Consider the following 22906-nt stretch of genomic DNA (forward strand, 5'->3'; position numbering starts at 1 on the left):
TGACACAAGACTCTTCATAATCATATGACAGGCTTTCAGTGGCACTCAGCACATCCCAGTCATAGGGATAAATAACATATTGTTTTTTGTGGTGTGTCCTTTACCATTTCTAATACAGGCAATGGTTACATTGATTTATGATGTTTTATATACGCAGAGGCATGACAGTGCTGTGAAACTGTCACAGTCAACACGAAATATTACCATACTAGCTGATGGTAGCTTGACTACAGGCCTGGGGAGTTAAATTCGGGAAGGGGGAATGAAGCTCGAGCCCAAACACTGTGTAGAGACTAGCATGGAGCAAATGTAGCACCACAAGCACAAACAACCAAATAACCCAAGCCCATGAAACACAGAACTTGGTGCAAGGTAATTGATGTCCTCTTCAGAACTGATGGGCCAGCCCTTATTGCCATAGACAGGTAAACACCTGGGTCTTTGGCTCTGCCCATGCCATGCTTCGCGCACACCTTCTGTGAGAGCACTTTTCTCTATTTCGCTGTGATACCTGTGCCAGCTCATCTACATCCATCTCAATACCTGCTGGTGGGGGTGCTACGGCTCTTCCCCCTGAAAAGACCACATAGGACTGTAAACCACCAGATTTGTGGCATGAGCTCCGGCCCAAAACTGAAAAGGGCATGATGTTTCCTGACAGTGAAATGATCGAGGGATACAGTGCCGATCCAACTGACTCCACTGGAGGGGGGCAGAACATTGCGGAGCCTTGGGTAATGGCAGGTCTGCCGGAATTGGTGGGGGTGAGGCCTCATCCACTGGTAAGTGGGGAAAGGAGAGCTCCCATTCAACTTCCACAGGCTCCATATCCTTAGCTATCCCCAAGGGTGCAATAGATCCAAAAGACCCTTCAGTTGGCACCCCTGCAAAAGTTCCAGGCATTGTTCAGTATGTGACAAGAGAGCTATACAGTGTATCATGTTTTGAAAGTTCACACAAATCATTCCACAACTGAGTTTGAAACAGGTGAAACACTGTGGTCGTCAGATGTTATGATCAAGTTCTGAAAACCACATGATAGTCAACCAACTGCCATGTTGTCCTGAGTCATTTATTATCGGATGCGGTATGCAAGGACATGGGATCAGCACACAACTCTCCCAGCCATTGTCGATATTTTGGTCTTGGAGATGTTACCTCTCAATCAGGTAGTTCCTCAGTCGGCATCACAAGGCTGAGTGCAGCCTGGTTCAGTCCACCTACCCAAGTAAAATCCCCGGCAATACTGTGAATCAAACTTGGGTCCCCTACATGAGGGTCTGTCACATTGACCACTTCGCTACAGAGGAAGGTGCTGGATATCATTGCAAATGCAAAAAACTGTGAACTCCCATGACACAAATTGCTGACTGTTAATTGGAGACAAGGATCCAGGGAGAGCCCTCTATCTGACAGTTCATGAATAGGTGCAGTCCATGTTGTCGAAGACAGCTTGGTCGCATATCTGTGACGCATGGTGTAACTGTAGTATGCGAGGATGCAATGCCAGGGGAATGACCGCTTGATAACTTTGCTCCTCTATGGCCAGCATGAGGACGGTCTTGACAATGTTGAGCTGAGTCCACAGCATAAAAGATATGATGATGATAAGATCCCATACTCCTTGACAGAGCGTAGGGGACAATGCGGGAAACCCGCACCACCGTGTTAGGCAAGGTCCTAGCGGAGGTGGTTTCTCATTGCCTTCCTCCAATCGTAATTGAGATGAATGATGATGATGACGACGACACAACACCACCCAGTCATGTTAAGCCAGGTGAAAATCCCTGACCCCGATGGGAATTGAACCCAGGATCCCATGCTTGTGAATATAGATTACACCAAATCTGCTTCCAAAGGAATGCACTCGGGCCATCCTGTCTGGACTGCTGAAACAAATTTCCGGAATAATGACTCAGCAACCATGGTGGCCATGATCCTTTGCACTGTCAAAGGAAGATTCAGGCATTTCTCCTCATCCAGTATGAAAACTAGACCCTTCTGTTGATCGAACTCCAGGTTGCGGCCTACCAGTAACCCCAATAGCGCATCTGCATTAGCATTCTGGATGGTGGACAGGCAACGAATGTCATAGCAATGTAACTAACAATAATTACTGTAAAAGAGGACCCACTTCTGCAACTGATGGGCAGTCTGATCTAGTAGCTTAGAGCAAGAACCAAATAAGAAAACCACTGGTTTGTGGTCGGTGATAAGTAGTAACTTTGCTCGACACATAAAACATGAAATTTTTAAATGCCAGAAATGATAGCCAGTGCCTTCTTTTCCTATGCAAATAGTTATGTTGTACTGTGGAAAGCATCTTTGATGTGTAGGAGATGGGCTGGTCTTTGCGATCTGGGTTCTGATGCAACAGATCTGCACCAGTGCCATGTTGGGACATGCAGATGCCCAGGATTAATAGTTTATGCAATGTAAAGGAAGTCAAACAGGAATCGGAGCACAAACACTGCTTCAGGGACTTTAAAGCCTGTTTACAGTCCATCACTAGGAGGAACATGACTACCATTTGGTGAGGCCAGTTAAGAGTATGGCAGATGTGCGCAACCTTGGGAATGAACTTAACATAATAAGAAATATTGCTGAAAAGTACTGGAGCTCCTTCGGGTTCTTGGGCACTGGCAGGTTTACAGTAGCTTTGACATGCTCATCTATAAGGACAATGCCACCTTTCCTAAGCCAAGTTCCAAGAAGTGCACCTTCTGGAAGAAACTACATTTTTCCAGTTTGCAGTGAAGGCCATTCACCAGAAGGAATTAGAAAATTGTTTGCAAATATCGTAAATGCTCCTCTCGTGTGGAGCCCATGAGCCAGATGTCATCGAGGCAGTTTATGCGACACAAAATGTCTTCAATCAATGGCTCTGAATCTCATTGATAAATTCTGCTGCAGATGGGAATTCCAAAGGGCAAGTGATGAAACTGATAGAGCACAAAGGGTTTGTTGAGCACAAATAAATTTTGAGAACAGCTTCCAATGGCAACAGCTGGTATGCGTTGTGTAAGTCGATGTGTGAAAAATACTGTCCTCATGACAACTTCATCAACAACTCTTACAGCTGCAGAATGGGACAAGATTTTGCAACACAATTCACAATGTCACTCTGTTTAAAATTGCTGCAAAGGCACATGGCACTGTCTGGTTTGTGAATCACCACCAATGATGTGACCCATTGCCGCAATTTAATAGGAGAAATGACACTGAGGTCTTACCAACATTGCAACTTGGGCTTGACCTTGTTGTACACAGTGAAGTGAACAGGTGGGGAAGATGAAATTTAGCTATTGCTGATAGCTTAAGAAAGATGTGTACCTCAAAATTTTCTGTCTGAACCAGTGTATTCTCAAACAGCTAGTCATACTACCATAGTAAAGAGTCTGTGTCTTAAAAGGGGGCTGCTTGCAACTGTAAATCAATTTTGTCAACTATCTGGAAACCAAAAAGAGAAAAGACATCTAACCCAAAAATATTTTGAGCCAGCAGCAAATAAATGACTTACAATATACGTTTTTGTTCCACTTTCTTACGACATGCTGAGACAGAGAATTGCACCCTAAAAGCAATATACTGCTTGCTATAAGATACAGCCTAGAGCCTGTATCTTGGTTCCGTACCTACCTTAAGCTCAATTGGTCACCCATACATTGCCATCTTAAGCAAAATGAGCTCGGGCGATGCTTGTGGGACACCTCAGACAGTCTCAGAGTTGAGAGAAAACACCGGAGCATCCAACAACTGGTCTGCAGCTCGTTGACTATCACAAAATGTCACCAAATGTATGACATACCCCACAAATGACCTCAGGGCAGGACAGCTGACTAGCCTGATAAGTGGAAGGGGAGTGATGCTGTGTGAACGTTTGTGGTGCTGTGATTGACTTGAAAACGCTGATCCCAACACAGATAAAGATGGGCAGCACTGTGATGTCACTGCACTCAAATTGCAATGGTGTCAATGGACTGTGTCTTCAACAGAAGGCAAGGCTGCCTGGCTCACCCCACAGGGCACCGGGTGCTGTTTACCTCACGCGTCTAATTTTGCTACCTGCAAATAGTTGGACAGTATGTCCTTTCCGCTTCTTTAAGTTCATGCAGTTCCACAATCATAGCAACTTTAGCTAAGAAAGGAATAGACAATGCCAGTGCCCTAGTTAAGACCTTGGGGTTGGATGTTAACCAGAACATACAACTGTCCAGAGCACTTGTGCTGTTAATTAAACAATAATCATGCCGCCACCATGTTGATTTGTTGACCAAAATACTGTATGAGCAACTGACGTAGATCCTCAGCCTTAAGTTTCTCATGCTTGGGTTCAAATTCTGCACGTTTTCATACAATCCTGCACTGCTGGTCAGTAACGAGGCAGCTTTATCAACTGGATTGACAATACACCTTACCTGGCCATGCATAACAACTGACGCTGGTAGTTCTCCCATCTTCCTGTAGACTTGCCAAAGCCAGTGAATCATGAATGGCATTGGGACAACAAAGGGGAAGGCTTCTGTGTAGGCACCTAGTTCAACACCAGTTCGGTATGTATAAAGAGCAATTCCGCACTCTATTTGAGCAGTTCCTATGTCTAACCATGCTGCAGATGTTGGTGCTGCTCCTGGAGGTGTAATTGCTTGTGCCAGCATTGCAAAAATACTGGCTACATTGTGGCCATGATTTAAAACTATGAAAATGAAAAGCGTCTCACACACACACACACACACACACACACACACACACACACACACACACACCGGGTGCTCAAAAAGTCAGTATAAATTTGAAAACTTAATAAACCACGGAATAATGTAGATAGAGAGGTAAAAATTGACACACATGCTTGGAATGACATGGGGTTTTATTAGAATAAAAAATAAATAAATAAATAAAATAAAATAATAATAAAAAAAAAACGAAGTTCACAAAATGTCCGACAGATGGCGCTGGACAGCAAAACGTCAGTGACTACGCATGACAATCATGTATAAAAGGAGTTGTAATGAGAGAGAGAATCAGATGCGCCAGCAGTCGTAGCATGTTGACGTTACCTGAAAAGGCATTTTTAGTGAATCTGTATTATCAGAATGGGGAATGTGCTAGTTCAGCGTTATGATCCTGTCGCAGTAGGAAGGGGATTCGAACGGGTAAAGGTCCATTGACAAATGCAGCTGTGGCGACCGAGCACAAGGCGTAATGCTGCTGAGACAGTTCAGGAAGAAATTGAGACTGTAGCGGGTTCGTCTATGCATGGGGAACTCGGCGCTCGTGCAGTCACACATCGCACCGGCATTCCATACACTACTGTATGGTTGGCACTGAGGCATACCCTCCAATGCTATCCCTACAAAATCCATCGGTATCATGAACTGTTACCTGGCGATTTAGTGAAGTGGAGGGCATATGTGGTGTGGACGTTTCAAAAGATGGCGGAAGATGACGATTGGTTGAGTAACGTGTTGTGGACCGACGAAGCTCATTTCACGCTCTGAGGGTCTGTCAACACCCACAACTGTGGAATTTGGGCTACCGAAAATCCTAGAACTATCGTGGAAACTCCATTTTTGAACTTTTGTATTTTTTTGGTTCTAATAAAACCCCATGTCATTCCAAGCATGTGTGTCAATTTGTACCTCTCTATCAACATTATTCCGTGATTTATTCAGTTTTCAACTTTATACTGACTTTTTGATCACCCGGTACATAAGAAAGTGCTATGTCACTACTTTAGACCAGTACAGGCATGACAACATTGCCAACATTGTGAAACCATCACTGTTGTCACAAAATGTTGTTATATTAACCAATGGTGACTTGATTACAAGGCCAGGAAGCTGAACCTGAGAAGATGGAATGAAACTCAACATGTCAGTCAATCTACGTTGGAACAGTGTGTCCAGTATGTATTGTATCTATCCACTGCAATTGTCAACTCTGACAAAATGTACGCTGAATGCCGTGAATGTGCACATTTCTCAGAGGGGTATCATGGTAGATTGCTTTGTGGAGACGCGAATTGTAGTGGTGGAAGCCTTTATTCAAATCGGTTATGTCGAGACTCGGTGGCCTTGTGACAGAATCGTAATGATCGCCATATAGCTTAACTTGAAATGCACCGTATTGTCAGATGACTGAGGCAGTGGAGGTCCACTGTTAGTTTTGTGAACCAGCGATCACCGAGCGGGGAAGAAGTGATTGAATGTGTAAGAAGATGGGGAAAAAAAGTGTGCATATCTCTGGAACACAGTTCCAGACATCCAGCATTGCAACTGTTATTATGTTTACTTGGTCACTTACTGGATGATTTTAAGTTTCTCTGTACAATCTGCACATAGTTCAAGAATTAGAGAGACATTGACAGGCAGAACAGACTCTTCTCTTGTTTCTCCAACAAGTGCTGATATCTGGCAAAGCAGATTTTTATGACTGCATATCTTAATAAATGAAACTTGATCCCAGGAAAATCCTGTCCTCAACATTTACGCGAAAAGTTCTAGACAAGTCCAAAGGTTGTGGTGTAATGTGCATTTGGCATGTGTGCGATTTTTTTATCTTTTTTAATTGTGCCTATATTCTGAAAAACATTTCCAGACTGTTGGCATCTTGCTTTGTTGATGTGTGATAGCTGTCCCATTCCCCAAATTTAACAACACTGGATTACTTCCTCTGGGGTTATATGAAGGAAAGGGTCTTTGATATAAAATAAGTTCTGTTCTGCAACATATGTAAGGTGGGTTATGGAAGCTGTTGTGTGGTTGGGTAATCCTTGAATATTACAAACTTTTAATAATTAACTAAAACATCAACACATTTATTTATAATATGTACAGCGGACTAAAACTATGCAAAACTTAGTATTAGCCGTTGTCTGTCCTAGACTGTTTCAGAAATGGTTCTGTATGGTCACAGTGCATTGACAACATTGCACAACATTTGGAGTTGTATTCACACTGCAAGTCTTTAGAGATCTTGGCAGAGCTCGGTGTGCGGTTTGATAAAAAGACACACCAACATATATATTTGCATGCAGGGAGTAGAAGCGTAGACAGCATACTCTGATGGTGGCAGTAGTGCCACCTGCAGGAACAGGGTGGTCCCTTTGGATAGCAGGGCTCGCAGTGGTGGCCAATGGCGGCATTTTGTAATGACTCATCTTGTGTGGAAATATAGGCAGTGTGTGGCGCACTGTGTGCGGTCAACATAAACGTCATTGATATTGCAGAAGCTTCCCTGTGACACCTTGCTCTAGGTCCAGACTGTGGATATAGTATCAAGGAAACTTAATTACTTGAGTGGGTTATGATATTGGATGCACAAGGAAGGATTCCATTAGATAGGCTGTGAACAGCTTGGCGTTGGAGAGTGCCTTGTAAGTGTGCCACTATTTATTTTTGAGAGTTACATTTTGTTAACAGTATCAATCAACATTTCTTTCACTTATAATGTTTTTCTTCGTGATCTCCACCATGTTGTGTTTCCTTATTTGTGTGTAAGAGCATGTGTTCCCAGTTGGTAAAAGATCTTGACCTATGCTGGTATCCATGTTTTTGCAACATGAATTATGCTCCTATCATCTTCAAAGTATGTCCCAAATAGATAATCTGTATAGGGGCACAAACAGGTCGGAGTCTGAGGATGCCAGGTCTGTGCTACAGGATAAGGTAGTGATATTCAACCCAATTTAGTGGTGTGTTCATCACTTCAGAGACTTGGGTGTGGGCATAGATTGTCGTCTGGATTCTTTTGAGACCAAACACATCAGAAACAGGTCTTGAGTTAGTTCAGAGTCTTCACTTATGCCTCTGAGCTAATAATTGACCTTTTTGGAAACAAATCCACAAAAATGACACCATCACTATCCCAAAAGACCTTCCTCATTACTTTGCTAGCAGAGGGAGCTGCCATGAATTTCTTCTTTTTTGGTGATTACAGATAGTAGCACTCCAGTGATTGTTGTCTGTTGTGAGCATTTGTGGAGCACATCTTGAGTACACCTTCCATATCCAAGAGTCTCAGTCATTGGCAGACGCACTTCTAATGCTCACTGACAGCTGTAGAGCCAATTGTCTAGTTGTGATGCCCAGTCTGCCTGAACAATGCCATCCACATAGTCCACCGTGTTGAGAGCTAGTTGCAGTATTTCCTGCAGTGCTTTAAAATAATTTTTCTTGTAATGAGAAACAAACTGACACTTTCACTGATACTGGACTGACTCCACCTACACATTGCAGAAACTAAAATGCAAACATTTGCCGAAACACCAGAGAAAATGCACTTGATGGATCTTGGGAGAGACACCCACTATATGACATTGCTGGCCAGTTTTGGCCTGTGGTCATTTTCAAATGTGTTTGCGTCTTTGATGTAGGTGTCATATTTAAAACCTGTTTGGTGCTATGTGGGAACAAAGTACATTTGAAATAGCCACAGACTGAAAATTTTTTTTTTTTTAATTTTTTCGTCATTCAGAAATCACATCAAGGCTGTGTACCCACACATGAAGAAATTTATAGTCATTGTGTGTTTCTGTACTGTCCATCTGTAGGAATGCATAATGATTTGAAACAGAGCTATCGAAGAAAGTTCTTTGATTTTTCACAAATGTATGACCATCATTCGTATGTATTACCAAACCAAAAACAAAAACAATTTTTGTTACAGTGTGATAAAATCTTTCGCAAAGAATCAAGATGATGATGAAGAAGAAGACAGTGAGAAAGAGCAGCAGTGCTCTAGTACAGAAGAACCTGTCAAACGTGAACCTTCTCCTGAACTGGCTCGTATCTCTGCCCTGATCACAAGGCCGCCGAAAACCAAGCCTTCAAGTAAGCCCTCTGTTCCAAAGCCAGAAGAAACTATGGAATCCACTACCATTTCCATTTCTCCTGCAGCAAGCAGTACATCTTCTGCTGCATCCTCTCCTGAAAGTCCTCCAACTGTAACATATACCAAATTCAAAAAGAGTCCAAAGTTTAATCCCAAATTCAAGGCCAAAGATGTTACAAGGAAAATTGGGGCTGAAGTGGAAGAGCAGAAGGAACCAGTAGCATATTATTATGTAAGTACTGGAATATATTGTATCCAGTTACAGACTAGATGTTTCGCATGTAAAGATCATCAGTTCCATAAGGATTAAAACTCGTGATCACTGTTCATCTCAAAAAATTCTTTTATCACAGCATAAAATTAAATTAGTATCTTTGAGAAATGGAACATTTCAAATTTTAGTTAATTCAGTTGACTCTCATAGGTGTTCAGCATATGCTGTTATTTTTGCTTCAGTGAGTTCATTTCTACACTGTAATGTGTCATTGTTTGAACACATACATCCACTGAATGTGAGGCACTGTTTCTCCACTACAAATGTCTTTTTGATGGCAGTCCACATTTTCTGTTGGCAGTGGAAGCTGTCATCTCTGTCTGTCACTAAAAATGATGAATCTGGTTAACATAATGAATTGTCTTTACATAAACTGTTGATTATGTAGTGATTCATATGACACCACGTGTCTAGGTTCCCATTTGAATTTAAACTTTTTACATTCTAAGCTGATGATGCAGCATGCTTGGCACTAGACTTCACATTCTGTAATTTATACTACCTAAGAAATTCAAATATTTGACTTTTTTCAACAGAAATAATAATAATTTCTTTATTTTCATACATAAGCTAGAACAAAAATATGAAACATCTCTTTACATAGGTGTATTTTATACATTTCATGATTATGGATGTTCATGATTTGATGATTTGATGAATGTGGACTAATGATGAAGTGTTGCTACAGCTGCTGTTACTTCTCACCTTCGCCTGGGTACAACATAGTATGTGCCATCTACAGGTGTTAGTATTAGTCTGCAGGTGACGACAAGATTTCTTGAAGAACAAAGGGGAATTTTTCATGTAACTGCCATGTAATATTTATTAGTTTTCATTGCTTTTGGCCATGATTCCACTCATATCCATTACCTTGTCCTTCTTATTCCTTACCAATTTAAGCTAACAATAACAGTCTTTTGCTTTCTTTAGTGATTTTATGTTACCTTTGTACATTTGTTTGTCTATGGAGTTATTATTTTTCCTTTATATTTGTTATTATTTGATGACCAAATCAGTGGGCTGTGGAATTAGTCATTTGGAGGTTTAGTTACTCAGCATTTGATGAAATTTTGGTAGAGTATCTGCAGTGGTATCAGTTTGCTTTCTTCCATTCTAATCTCTCATCTGTTCTTACCTGAGCTACAGTACTTTATGATGAGTATTTTTTTTCTTTTTTTAATGGAAGATGAAGGTTTCTTAGGTGAAAAAGGCATCATCCTGAAAATTATAATTTAAATATTGTAACAATTGTTTGTCCTTTGGATTTTGATGATGCAGATCCTGAGAAATCTGAATCTCTATTCTGACTTTCCTACAGTTAACATTAATGACACATGATTACTTATTTAAGCAAACTTGAGCATGGTTATATTCACATTCTGTGTAATAATTGTGTTACAGGTGTTGGCATGGTTTCTATGATTTTCTGTAGCAGTACTAACTGTATGATGTTTGGGAATGAGTTGAATCCCTACATAAATCTTCACATCTGAAGAGCACCTAGTTAGTTATAGCTTTTATCATTGCTGTACCATTTTATCTTTCTTTTCCAGTGTGAGACTACACAGCAACAGATATGCTTGTAACTTGCTCTTAGGGTGCCTTTTTCATTTTTCATACCAATGATTTTTTTTTCCACGTCTCTGCCGATTCTCCAACAACAATCAGTTTTAGCATGTTTGTAACTCAGTATCAATGATAGGTCCACTTCAGAACTTGTGATATGGTTTTGTAAGGCTGTGAATATTTATTGTCACTACAATTATTTTTATTTTGCATTTGGTTATGTATTGTGGTATCACTTCTACAAGATTTAGGAAGTGTCCTCTAGCCAAAGGTATCACAACGTTCATAAAAGCAAATCTAACCCCCCCTCTCCTACTTTTTTTTAAAGCTTGAATTTGCACGTTTCGATAGGGGAGAGACTGTATAGTGGAAGAGTTCCAATGTCAAAATGTAATTTGCAGAGCTCAGATAGAAAAATGTTTTGGAGAAATTGTTGTTTACAACATATGAAAAACCAGGTATTCGTGCGTTCAGTGTGCATTTTCTTTTGTTGAAATATGCAGCAGTGTAGACATAGTCACTATATCAACAATTATGATTGGGTAATTTTTAATATAGTGATTGACAATTGACATTCAGACCTACCACCCCTCCCCTCCCCCTCTCCTTATTTCATTGCAGTTTTTGAGCTTGAGTAGCAATTAAGCAGTATGTGTAATATTAACCATTGATGATACATTGATAGTAAGGTTTATAGACCAACATTCAGTGTTAGTACTATTTTTTTGTTTGTTAATATTCAAACAGAAGAGTTATCATGTTAAAACGTAAAGCTGTCATCAATCCAAAGGTTTGTTTGGATGCAACAGTGCTTGACCAGGCATAGTACTTTTAGAGGTGGTATGCTGCTGACTTTCTTTGACATTTGAACTGACTTACCCAGCCAATTGTTTGGGGACCTACAGTTTAATACGTACTCCAAACCACAGTACAACCCAGCATTTTTCACATAAAAAAAAGAAATGCTTAAGGTAAAAAAAGTGATAATTGACAGATTAAAGTCATAGGACTGACTGTGAATCAAACCCAAGGCCTTGGGAGCCATAGTCCCGCTCTTTATCCCTGAGTCGTCAAATATTACGATTATAAAATATAAGGTACGAATTAAACTTGTGCAGCTTTGTCAGGAGAACTTGCAAGACATGCAGATGGGGATGATGTGATCCAAGCAATTGAGCATACTCATATATTTAATTGGGAAATGTAACTGAGATATTCAAATTCACTTCCTTATCCAGTTATTAGTTTTAATCTGTCCTAAAAGTTCCTTATCTCTTGTGTTGCTTAACTTGCCTTTTGGCTGTCGCATTCCTTCAGAAACTTAAATATAAGAGATTCTGGAGAAAGGGAGCATCACACATCAGAGAAGCATGTCTTCCATCCCAATTCATAAAGATCCTGAGCAGTTTCCTTGAAATTTTAACAAGATTTTTCATTGATTTGTGTAGTACCAAAACTGAGTCTCATCCTTGGACTGAATGAGTGAATATTGCCTTATTTGGTAGTGTCAGTTGATTGTTCACTTTTAGAGGTGTATAGGGTATTATTCATTAAGAATAGTGTCATAATATTCTTGCTTGTTATGGAGGCAGGTAGTATCTATAACAACACTCCTTACTTACATTTTAGAATTTATAAACACTAGAACATAAAATTGTTCTGGTATTAATAATCAGAAGAGGGTGATAAAATTTAGTTGTGCATGTTTCTGTCCCTTTCCTCTGTGTATCTTCTCTTGTATGAGGAAATGTTGCCAAAGTCCAAAAAGTTTTAAATTGCTTTTGTTGTAATATTCAGAAAAAGTATCAATGTTACTATGAGTCTGCAAAATTCTGCTGTGGCTCATTACAGAAGGCTAAATCCAGTGTTTTTTCTCTCTCTTATAGTGAATGCAAAGAAGGTATTTTTGCAGCATTCTATGAACAGAGGAGACATTGACTGTAAGCTGTATGAGCACTTTTTCCCCTTTTTTGAGATCCTGCTGTGTCTTGTGGTTCTTTCTTATTTTATGTTTGCAGTAGGAGTGTAAGTCAGTTCAAATTCTGTGTGTTAGATTTCAAATATATTTTAAGACACTATCATTTGTATCTCTAGGTATGTGGCTGATAGTTTTAGTCTTTGTACCCAGAAAAGCTCTCTGCCTTGTTCACATTGATGGATTCAAATTACTGGAAAAAAGATTATTCTGTGTCATGTACGAAGGTTGAAGTACTCCCAGAGATTCGACCGAAAGGTGGCAGATAAAGATTTATGTTGAGTCTGTCCCTTTCATGGTTTGATTTGTGTGACAGGAAAAACTGTGTGCCCCTTGCCAAATTGGTTGACAAATTTTAGAAACAATTGTACAATGTGCGAAAATAACAAGAAGTAGAAAGTCCTGTTATTGTACACATCTAAATCACAACGCAAGTGATGTGCAATTGGGCAGACACAGTAACAAGTTGACTAAAACGACTGTGTGTTGCATTACTTTCATGGTTTGTGGAATTGTAAGAATGAAATTCCAATATGCAATTTTGTGAATATAATGGGTCTGTTTGGTGATTTTTTTTTTTTCCTTGTATTTAGTATGTTGGCAGTAGTGTGGGTCCTCTCTGTTGTTTTGTTCCTTCCGATGTAGAATGTGTTTTTGAAGGACAGGTCTTGTGGATCTGCAGCGCACTCCTTATTATGTGCATGAATTTTCATTGTGACAGCATGATTGTTTTAATGAGTTCAGCTTCTAGTGTTGAGTATAATAATCATGGGGTTCTCCTATATATGAAAATCTCAGTGTGTTGTTCTGAAGGATCACACCAGTCAATAAGAAAAAGGAGGAAAAAAGTGGGCGGGAGAGTTTGATTAAGTTGCAGGTGATCCAGTGGAAACAGTAATTCATGTCATACATAATGTTATTAGTGCTAAAGTTGTTAAAACATAAGCTACAGCTTTGTAGTTCCCCAGTTATTTCTATGTGACCAGTTTCTACCCTTTAGTTGTGTATTAATTGTACACACAAAGATTCTGGTTTGCACTGTAATTTTTTATGAAGTTCTTGATATCGCTGATGCAGAGCACACTCGCTGTCTGTTTTTACATAATTTAATTTTAAAATTCATTTATTGTGTTCGTTTCTGCACCACTATTTACTTACGACAAGAGAGGCAGATCTTCAGATGCTCATTGTTTGTATCATTGCAACTTACAAATTTTGAGAATATAATAACACCTGGAAAATAGTATGCATTTGTGGAAGCAATGAAGTATTATAAAAATGTATAGTTTAATTGGTGTTGTTTTCTCCCTTGCAGAACATTGTACAAAATTTACCGCTATTGTCTGTGCTTTGGTCATAAGCAGAATTTTTATATTATGAAACTAAATCCATAAACAAGTGGGATGAATGGAGTCACGAGAGTGGGGGGGGGGGGGGGGGGGGGGGGGGGGAATGAATATGCACACACACACACACACACACACACACACACACACACCTGACCTGCTATCAGAGGTGGTATGACAGAAGACAAGGGTTCTTCAAAGAATGGATAATGAATAGGGGAAATAATCATCTTTTGTACATTCCAACAAGAAGCTATGATAGTTTCACTGAGTACACTTGTTTGTTTGTATTAATTTTTCTGTTGCCTTCAGTTTTGTTATGGCTGTTAGAGTAGTTAGAATTTCATAACAAACCTGTAAGGTTGGGTGTCTCATTTATTAAACTTCAATGCATGTTTGAAGATGCAGTGTAATTGAAGAAAGTGAATAGAGTTTGCATGTGTGATAGTGGCTGTTGCTTTAAGCTTTGTGTTTTGATTCATTGATATATGTTTTTCATTGTGAAGTTCATAATTAGATAATGAGTGACGGCATGAAATATAAATAGGGGTGCACACTTCACTGATTCTGGAACAAATGACACAATTTTCTGAAAACTGTAAAATTATTGTAACAACTAATCTCCAAATTGAATGTTTTCATAACCCTATCCATTGGGTTTATTCTCTTTTAAGTTCTATCAAGTTCTTATGTATATGTTCTTTTTATTTTTCATATGCAATAATGTTCCTCCTTTCAGTGCTTATATTCTAAATTATATGTCAAGTATAGAAGCAAACTTTTCTTGTTGCATGCAAATAGTGAGAGATTTTCAGCTTCCTTGCCAAATGATATTAATTTAAATTGTATACAGTTTTATCATTCGGTATTCCATGTTAATGAAAAGGTTCTAGATGACTGATGACATGGCCAGAACTGCAGCCCTTGTAGAATGCAATTTTATCGTATGTGCTTGGTAACATCTGAATGAATTTCTGGTTATATCTGATGCAGTTTGCTCTCAGAAATGTTGTTAAGTTTGTGCACGAAACCTGGAGACGTTAAAAAAAATTTCTAAGAGCATTAGTGTCTGTTACAGCTCTGTTGGTAAGGAGCCCATTCTTAAACCATTAGAGAAATGTGTATCTGCAGGTACTAGTCTGGCCATTTTGACTAGTGCTTGTGTAATGCAAGTAATAATGTATTTTTCCATCCCAAGTGCAATAAAATTTAAAGTTACTGTGCATGTTGCATTTTTGAGATTGACACTTGTATTATCTGCTCACCCCCATTTTCCTCCGATCTTCATCCTTGGTATTTGCATGATTACTGGTGCCACATTACTCTGAAACATTTGGTGCTATCTAAAAATAGAGAAAAAGGTGTGCAAGCTGTTGAAATCCTAAGCTGGTCTAAGGTGTGGTACTTTTCTGGTCATTTACATAATATACAGAAAACTAGGTGGCTCGTAAGTGCATAATTAGTATTGCAGTGTTCGTGTTTATCAGATCCATTCCTGGTTGCAAATATAGCAATGAAATGTTTGCATTTGTTGCAAGGAGTGTAGATAACTAAGAAATTAAATGATTTTTTGAATGCTTTTCTATGATCTTTGCAATGACAAGTGTGTCTGTGTTTGTTAGTGCCCCGAACAATGAATAGGCAGTAAGATAAAATGCAAGACCAACTGTTGAACTAAGGGGAGGGCTGTATTTCAACAAAACTACCTGCTTATTTTCAAAGTATCACATCCCACATTTGTCACTGAAGACCCTGAATGAAACCATTAACATGGATGTGGTACCGGTGTCTGTGCCACACAAACTGGCAGCACTCAACTTTTCTGCATCGCTGAGAAAACAGGAAAGTCACAGCAGCTGTAGAGAGAATGGCCATCAGTTGTTTCTCTAAATTCACCATAAATTTGTATACCATACCATCTATTCAAAAATGCCAGAATAATGAAGTTGTTAATGTATCATAACTCAGTACCTGAACTTTCTACTTCTAGTCTTTTGAAGCCTTAGATAGTACAGTGTTGTGTTCACATTGACTCACATTGGAAGTGGGATGATAACATCATAATTTTCACAGAAAAGGATGGCAAGTATTTTCTAACCCAATCTTGTTCGTTACTTGTTCTTCCAACAAATTCAGCATTTGAAAAAAAGCATGGAGCATTAGCATCCATCATCATTTCTTACTCTCATATGGATGACCTGGGATCACTACTTGTTGCAAGCAGGGTTTTAACCTTGACCAGAGGACTAGAATGGGCATCAAAGAACCCCATGGAGACAATATAGGAGTTATTTGAAAGAGAATTAGTGGCTCCTGCTTCAAAAGCCAACATTTGTCAGGAAAGTATTGTTCTGAATCTGCAATATGTTCTCCTTTTATGGCTTTTTTTCCCCTACAGTAAAACTTTTCTGATAGCTCACTTAAAAAAAAAAAATTTTTTTATTAGAAAAAAAAAACATCTATAGTGACTTCATTGCAGAGTAAGTGGCAATTAAAGCCACATTTAAAACAAAAAAATAGTATTGAGTCAATAACATCATGATTTCATGTTTAGTAGGTAGCATGCAATGATAGTAAACAATTCACAGCACATGCATTTGAAAGTAAGTGGTATTTATTCTCATAAGACAACATAGTGTATGCCAAAAATATTATTGAAATCTCAAAAATAGAAACTTCCATGTGTAGTCATGGTACAGCTACTTAAAATGGAAACTTGTTTAATGTTACTGAGGTTAACTAAAATGTCATCCTTGTAACAAAGATTATTTTTCTTTTTGTAATTCCATGTTTTGGAAATGAAGAGTTACACAGCTTCAGCCTTCCCTGTTGGCAAGTAGAGATATTTTGCTATATTTGGATCGGGCTGCTCCAATGTATTTTAGTTGTTGACTATGGGTGCTCTGGGCTGCAACTTGCTGTCATCTTTGACTTTTGTGAAATTTTTCCTCTGTCTATTGAACAGAGTGGTGTGTAGCTTCTGTACAGCAAAATTCAGTACTTATCAGAAGATAATTAAATACCACCCATTGTGATAATATATTAGTAATAGGCTTCAATTAAAGACATATCTTCTCAGAATAAAAAGCATTGTCCACCATCTGTGAATTATCCATGATGAAACATCCACTATGTACTAAATAAAACTGCTAGATATATTTAATTAAAAAAAACCAACTTCCACAGATAAATGAAATAAAAGTGGGATATTTTGTTTTCATCTTCACTTCTCCTACTTACTTTTTTGCCATCACCTTTCATTTCACCAAATTTGTTCCTGTTGTCAGTCTCACAAGGTACACCTTGACTGCAAGGTAAGGAGTTCAATCTTTAGTAAAGCTCTTTTGAAAGTGTTCTATGAACAGTTATGACAGGAAAAATTTTAGCTGCTAATAACTCACCATGTGCATCTGGAGGGTGACAGAAAATGGGTGCCTGGTAGGTGTAGAGATCAATCTTTTATGGGATTTACACTCTGTGATCAAAAGTACCCGAACACCTGGCTGAAAATGACTTAAAAGTTCATGGTGCTCTCCATCAGTAATGCTGAAATTCAGTATGGTGTTGGTCCACCCTTAGCCATGATGACAGCTTCTGCTCTCGCAGGCATATGTTCAAACAGGTGCTAGTAGGTTTCTTGGGGAATGGCAGCCCATTCTTCATGGAGTGCTGCACTGAGGAGAGGTATAGGAGAGGTATCGTTGTCGGTCGGTTAGGCCTGGCACGAAGTCGGCATTCCAAAACATCTCAAAGGTGTTCTATAGGATTCAGGTCAGGACTCAGTACAGGGCTTTTATTGTCATGCAACCACTCCACCACAGGCCATGCATTATGAACTGGTGCTCGATCGTGTTGAAAGATACAATCGCCATCCCCGAATTGCTCTTCAACAGTGGGAAGAAAGATGGTGCTTGAAACATCAATATAGGCCTGTGCTGTGATAGTGCCATGCAAAACAAGAAGGGGTGCAAGCCCTCTCCATGAAAAACACGACCATACCATAACACCACCGCCTCTGAATTTTACTACTGGCACTATACACATGGGCAGATGACGTTCACCGGGTATTCGCCACACCCACACCCTGCCTTCAGATTGCCACATTGTGTACCATGATTCATCACTTCACAGGTTTTTCCACTGTTCAGTTGTCCAATGTTTACACTCCTTACACCAAGCGAGGCGTCGTTTGGCATTTGCCGGCGTGATGTGTGGCTTATGAGCAGCCGCTCTACCATCAAATCCAAGTTTTCTCACCTCTCACCTAACTGTCGTAGTACTTGCAGTGGATCCTGATGCAGTTTGGGTTTCTTGTGTGATGGTCTGGAGTGATGGTTGCCTTTTACACATTACAACCCCTTCAACTGTCTGCTGTCTCTGTCAGTCGACAGCAAGGTCAACCTGTACACTTTTGTGTTGTATGTGTCCCTTCACGTTTCCACTTCACTATCACATCAGAAACAGTGGACCTAGGGATGTTTAGGTCTGTGGAAATCTCGCGTATAGGTGTATGACACAAGTGACACCCAATCATCTGACCATGTTTGAAGTCTGTGAGTTCTGTGGATCACCCCATTCTGCTGTCTCACGATGTCTAAGGACTACTGAGGTCACTGATATGGAGTACCTGGCAGTAGGTGGCAGCACAATGCACCTAATATGAAAATATATGTTTTTGGGGGTGTCCGGATACTTTTGATCACGTAGTGTATTTATTACACTTCACAAAATAGACATTTCTGACATAAAGGCACACCATTAAAAGGTTCGCTTCATTAAGATCAAAGGCAAACTCCATGGGAGTTACAAACTGTGCTGGACGTTCAGCTAGGTATCCATTGTTAAAAAATGCCTATAGAATCATGTTGTTGTAACTGTGTGATGAGAACTGATGGACTGTGATGGCATTCAACTGAATGAGAAACAGTCTGTCATAAAGCTCATTATGAAACTGCCTATCCTTTAAGGCGTAGCTGCAGATAGTGTGATAATATGTTTTGTAGGCGTGGGAAAAACACACGTCCAGAGACTGAATTTGTATGGTATGAATTTCAATGTCAGGAGAGATAGAGTCCTCTAAAGGAGTACGATTTTTATACACAGATCAGGAATCAAGCAAAAGCAAGTTATTTTGACCAGATAGTGGCCACAAGCAGTGCTCGTACCATAGGTGGAGTCTAAAATCCGTTTTCCCACTCTAGCTTGCTGAGACGGAATTATTCCCTGCTGCCCTTACAAGATCACGCACATGAGGAAGAAGTGTAAGGGGCAGAGCACCTCCAGTGTCTTGCAACAATTTAGCAGTCAACCAAATTAACAGTCAGCATAATTGTATGTGAATGTATTTAGGCATTGATGTTATTTGATTTTGATACGATCCTCTTGGTACCTGTAATTGACAGGTTTCCTTTAATATGCATTTCCTCTTCAAATGCCGATTGGTCGGAGTTGAAAACAAATTCCGTACTGAATGATGGGATAAATTTGTTTATCTCATCTGCAAGTTTTTGGGCTGATTCCTCAGTTTTTAGAAGTTAGACAATCATCCACTGCTTCCCTTGAAATCACTATAACCTATGTCTTGTGCAGTTTGATGTGCATATGTAGTATGTCACTATCATGCACATGCTGCAAATTGTATCGAACATCATCGAAATGCGCCAATATCTGCTTTTGTAACAAGTGCGCCTTGTCCTTCCTTAAATATACATAGTTTATCTTGAGCACTGCACGGTTATATTGCTGCAGACTTCGATGTATGTAATCATGTTTAGTACCCCTTCTTTGACAACAACTGTCTTTTACTACATTTCACTGGAGACTGGATTTGTGAATCCCTGCCCAACAAGGATGACGAACTACATGGCTGTTTCAATATCACTTTTAACTTGTTAAGCATGTATCGTCGTCACTGTACTACTCATGTACATTGTCCGCATAGTTGAGCATGTACAACACCACACATTCCACTCACTCATCTTGCAGAAATGCTAATATTTCATCAGCCACTTGTCTCCCTCTGTGTGAAATTCCTTGGGTTTCTTTCTGACAAAATGTCAATTTCAGCAACTGTTGCTGTACATATAATGCAATTTTTGTTTTGTTTATTGTTGCCATTGCTCTGTTTTGTATCGACATCACTAGCACTGTAGCACTTTTTGAGTTACTTGTCTGTAGCCTCATGCTGTGCTCACCAGTGAATACCACCAGTCCCACCCCGTGTTGCCTTTAGCAGCCAATATTGTGGTTGAATGGTAGACAACATTTGGGCAGTGAATGCCATAAACATCATTGGCCTTTTGCAACCTCCCACTAAAGAGGTTGTTTGTCTGTCGTCATTCCTCATTGTACTTTTGCGACTCCGTGCACACACACGTATACACGAGCGCACGTGCACGCACACCGGACTAAATGTGCAAGTGAAATTCTACTTTAAACACCTGAGAAACCCAGTATATTTGAAGTGTTCCCCATCATAGACTATAATTTCTTACGACGCCATTTTATTTAGCCATACTTTGGTGTTGATGTGTTCTGTGACCTGACTGAAGGTAGAATTATATTCGTAGAATGTTGCACAAACCTGTAACAGTTACCTGTTACAAAGACGTTTTCACTCTGCAGCAAAGGGTGCACTATGAAATTTCCTGGCAGATTAAAACTGGGTCCTGGACCAGGACTCAAACCCAAATCCTTTACTTTTCGTGAGCAAGTACTCTACCAACAGAGCTACAAAAGCATGACTTATGACTTGTCCTAATACCCTTACTTCCGCCATGGTTGTAAGTTGTGCTTTAGTTGCTCAGTTGGTAAAGCACTTACCCATGAAAGGCAAAGGTTCTAGGTTCGAATCCCAGTCTGGCACAGAGTTATAATCTGCCAGGGAGTTTCAGTTGCCTATTATACTGACAGTCATTCATGCTGATGATTTTATGCCCACTATCAAGCTACACTCATGGGTATTTGACTTAGAAACAGGTGCTTTTGTTGGACAGGTAGTAGAGAACAGCAAATCAAATAATTTGTGTGTTATGTGAAAATCATTTAACAGCATGCAAATCCCCAAACCCCTCCCATTTGTATATTTACAACATGTAAGGACTAATGAGAGTACTTGTCTCAAAATAATGGATCATACCAACAGATCATTGTTTATGTTAAGTTCACCATCTAGAAATTGTACTTCGCCCTCTCTTCTAAAGTCGGTGACCATTGTCTATGGACATGTTAGTTGATCAGACAGGTCATTATAACAGCTGTTTTGAGCTAATGGTGTTATCAGTGTTTGCCACAGATAGCAACAGGTTGTCAGAAGTAAACTCCACAAATAGGTTGTGGTGTGGTACAAGTTCGGGGACATTGCTTTGTGGCATGAACTTTGTCCATTTACCAACTATATGTCATTTCACCAACTGTACAGTTTCTTCCCTTTCTAATTGGTGTGTGTGTGTGTGTGTGTGTGTGTGTGTGTGTGTGTGTGTGTGTGTGTGTGTGTGTGTGTCCATACACATACACGCGCATGCACGTTCACTAATATTGCTTAGAGCTGCTGTGATCTGAAGCTAGCTAATGTAGACTTACTCTTTTGCTAGCTCTTTGTCCTATTTTATGCACCTTAAGCTATATTATTTTCAGTGTAATTCATTCTCCACACACCTTTTCATCTACTTCATCAGTAGTTACCAGCCTGTTTATAAACAGCATGCACACCTTACGGAGGTTGTAAGCACATTTCTGGGAGAGAGTGGATCATGTAAAGTGAGTCTCCAGGGATTTAAACTTTTCCCACATTTTAAACATTTCATCCCCTTAAAGTAATTTTAGGCAGCATTTCTGACATGTCTTTATGTAGTTACTGTTGGAAGAACAGCAGAAGTGCACCTCAGTTTTTCAGTGTAATAGTTTTGTTTTGTCTTAATTTAAAAGAGAGATATGCATTTGGCATCGTTGGTGGTAAGCTGTTGCATGAAGTGCCTGCATGTGATCGTGCAGGCAGCTGATTACTTGCCATATGTGATACAGAGTCAAACCCTGAGAAGTGTGAGGATAGTGACTCTCCCTTAGAATGTGGGCTGAAGCCTGCAGAGAGTGGACAACCTACCCCTGCCCTGAAGACGATTGCGAGTGGACCTTTGCAGGTGAGTGATGTTCTGAAGCTCATAACTGCACAACAATCCAGCTCTTCAGTTTGCATTAGCTATACTGTAAGGACCTGACCTGTTAAATCATTCATTAACAGTTTATGAAACTTAAACATTTATTTTGAAAATGTTTTGGGCATAATTTTTTAATAATTTTTTGCATTTTGTCCATGAAGGTAATTAATTGATTTGTCAGAATTACTAGTAAATTTGCATGTGTGTGCAAAAATCTGTAATTTTCCCCGAGTGTAATGTCATATGTGCACTTGAATCTTTTGTTGATCAATTGTATATATCAGAAAAATTCAGTATTCATTTTAAAAAAAGTGACAGTTTTTAATAATGTTTTACAAAGTAGCTAGAAATTTGATACCACAGAACATACCCCAGTGTTCTCTTGATGTCGTGTAATAGTAGGGATATGATTCTAAGCCACTGGTTGATAATATTTGTGGACTTTTTATGTCAGAGAGTAGAACTGAAATGGCACAAGAACAAAGATTTTATATCTTTGGGAATGTATGAACATGTAACAGCTTAATAAGGACGAAATACCAGACTCCTCGTTATGTAAATCAGAAAATTTCTAATTAAAAGTTAAGTTTAGAGTGCAGGGGTATCGCATGCAGATGGCACACGAGCAATTCTTAAAAATATCTATTATGTGCTTGTTATTACATTACATCACATTACATCTTACGTCATATAGGGTGTACATAAAATCTGAAAATGACTCATCGGCCACGTTTTGTATGCTCATATACATTGT

General features: G+C 39.5%; 1 protein-coding gene across 1 annotated transcript in view; it reads left to right on the plus strand.

Moving 5' to 3' along the window:
• LOC124554676 (transcription initiation factor TFIID subunit 3-like) overlaps positions 1-22906 on the plus strand; it is a 166775-nt gene that overhangs the window by 60654 nt on the left and 83215 nt on the right. Inside the window, exons 3-4 of the mRNA XM_047128294.1 lie at positions 8671-8834; positions 22019-22134. Coding sequence (XP_046984250.1) covers positions 8671-8834; positions 22019-22134 — 280 coding nt within the window. The remainder of the gene's footprint in view (positions 1-8670; positions 8835-22018; positions 22135-22906) is intronic.

The sequence above is a fragment of the Schistocerca americana genome, chromosome X (assembly GCF_021461395.2).
Source record: "Schistocerca americana isolate TAMUIC-IGC-003095 chromosome X, iqSchAmer2.1, whole genome shotgun sequence".
NCBI classification, from domain to species: Eukaryota; Metazoa; Arthropoda; class Insecta; order Orthoptera; family Acrididae; genus Schistocerca; species Schistocerca americana.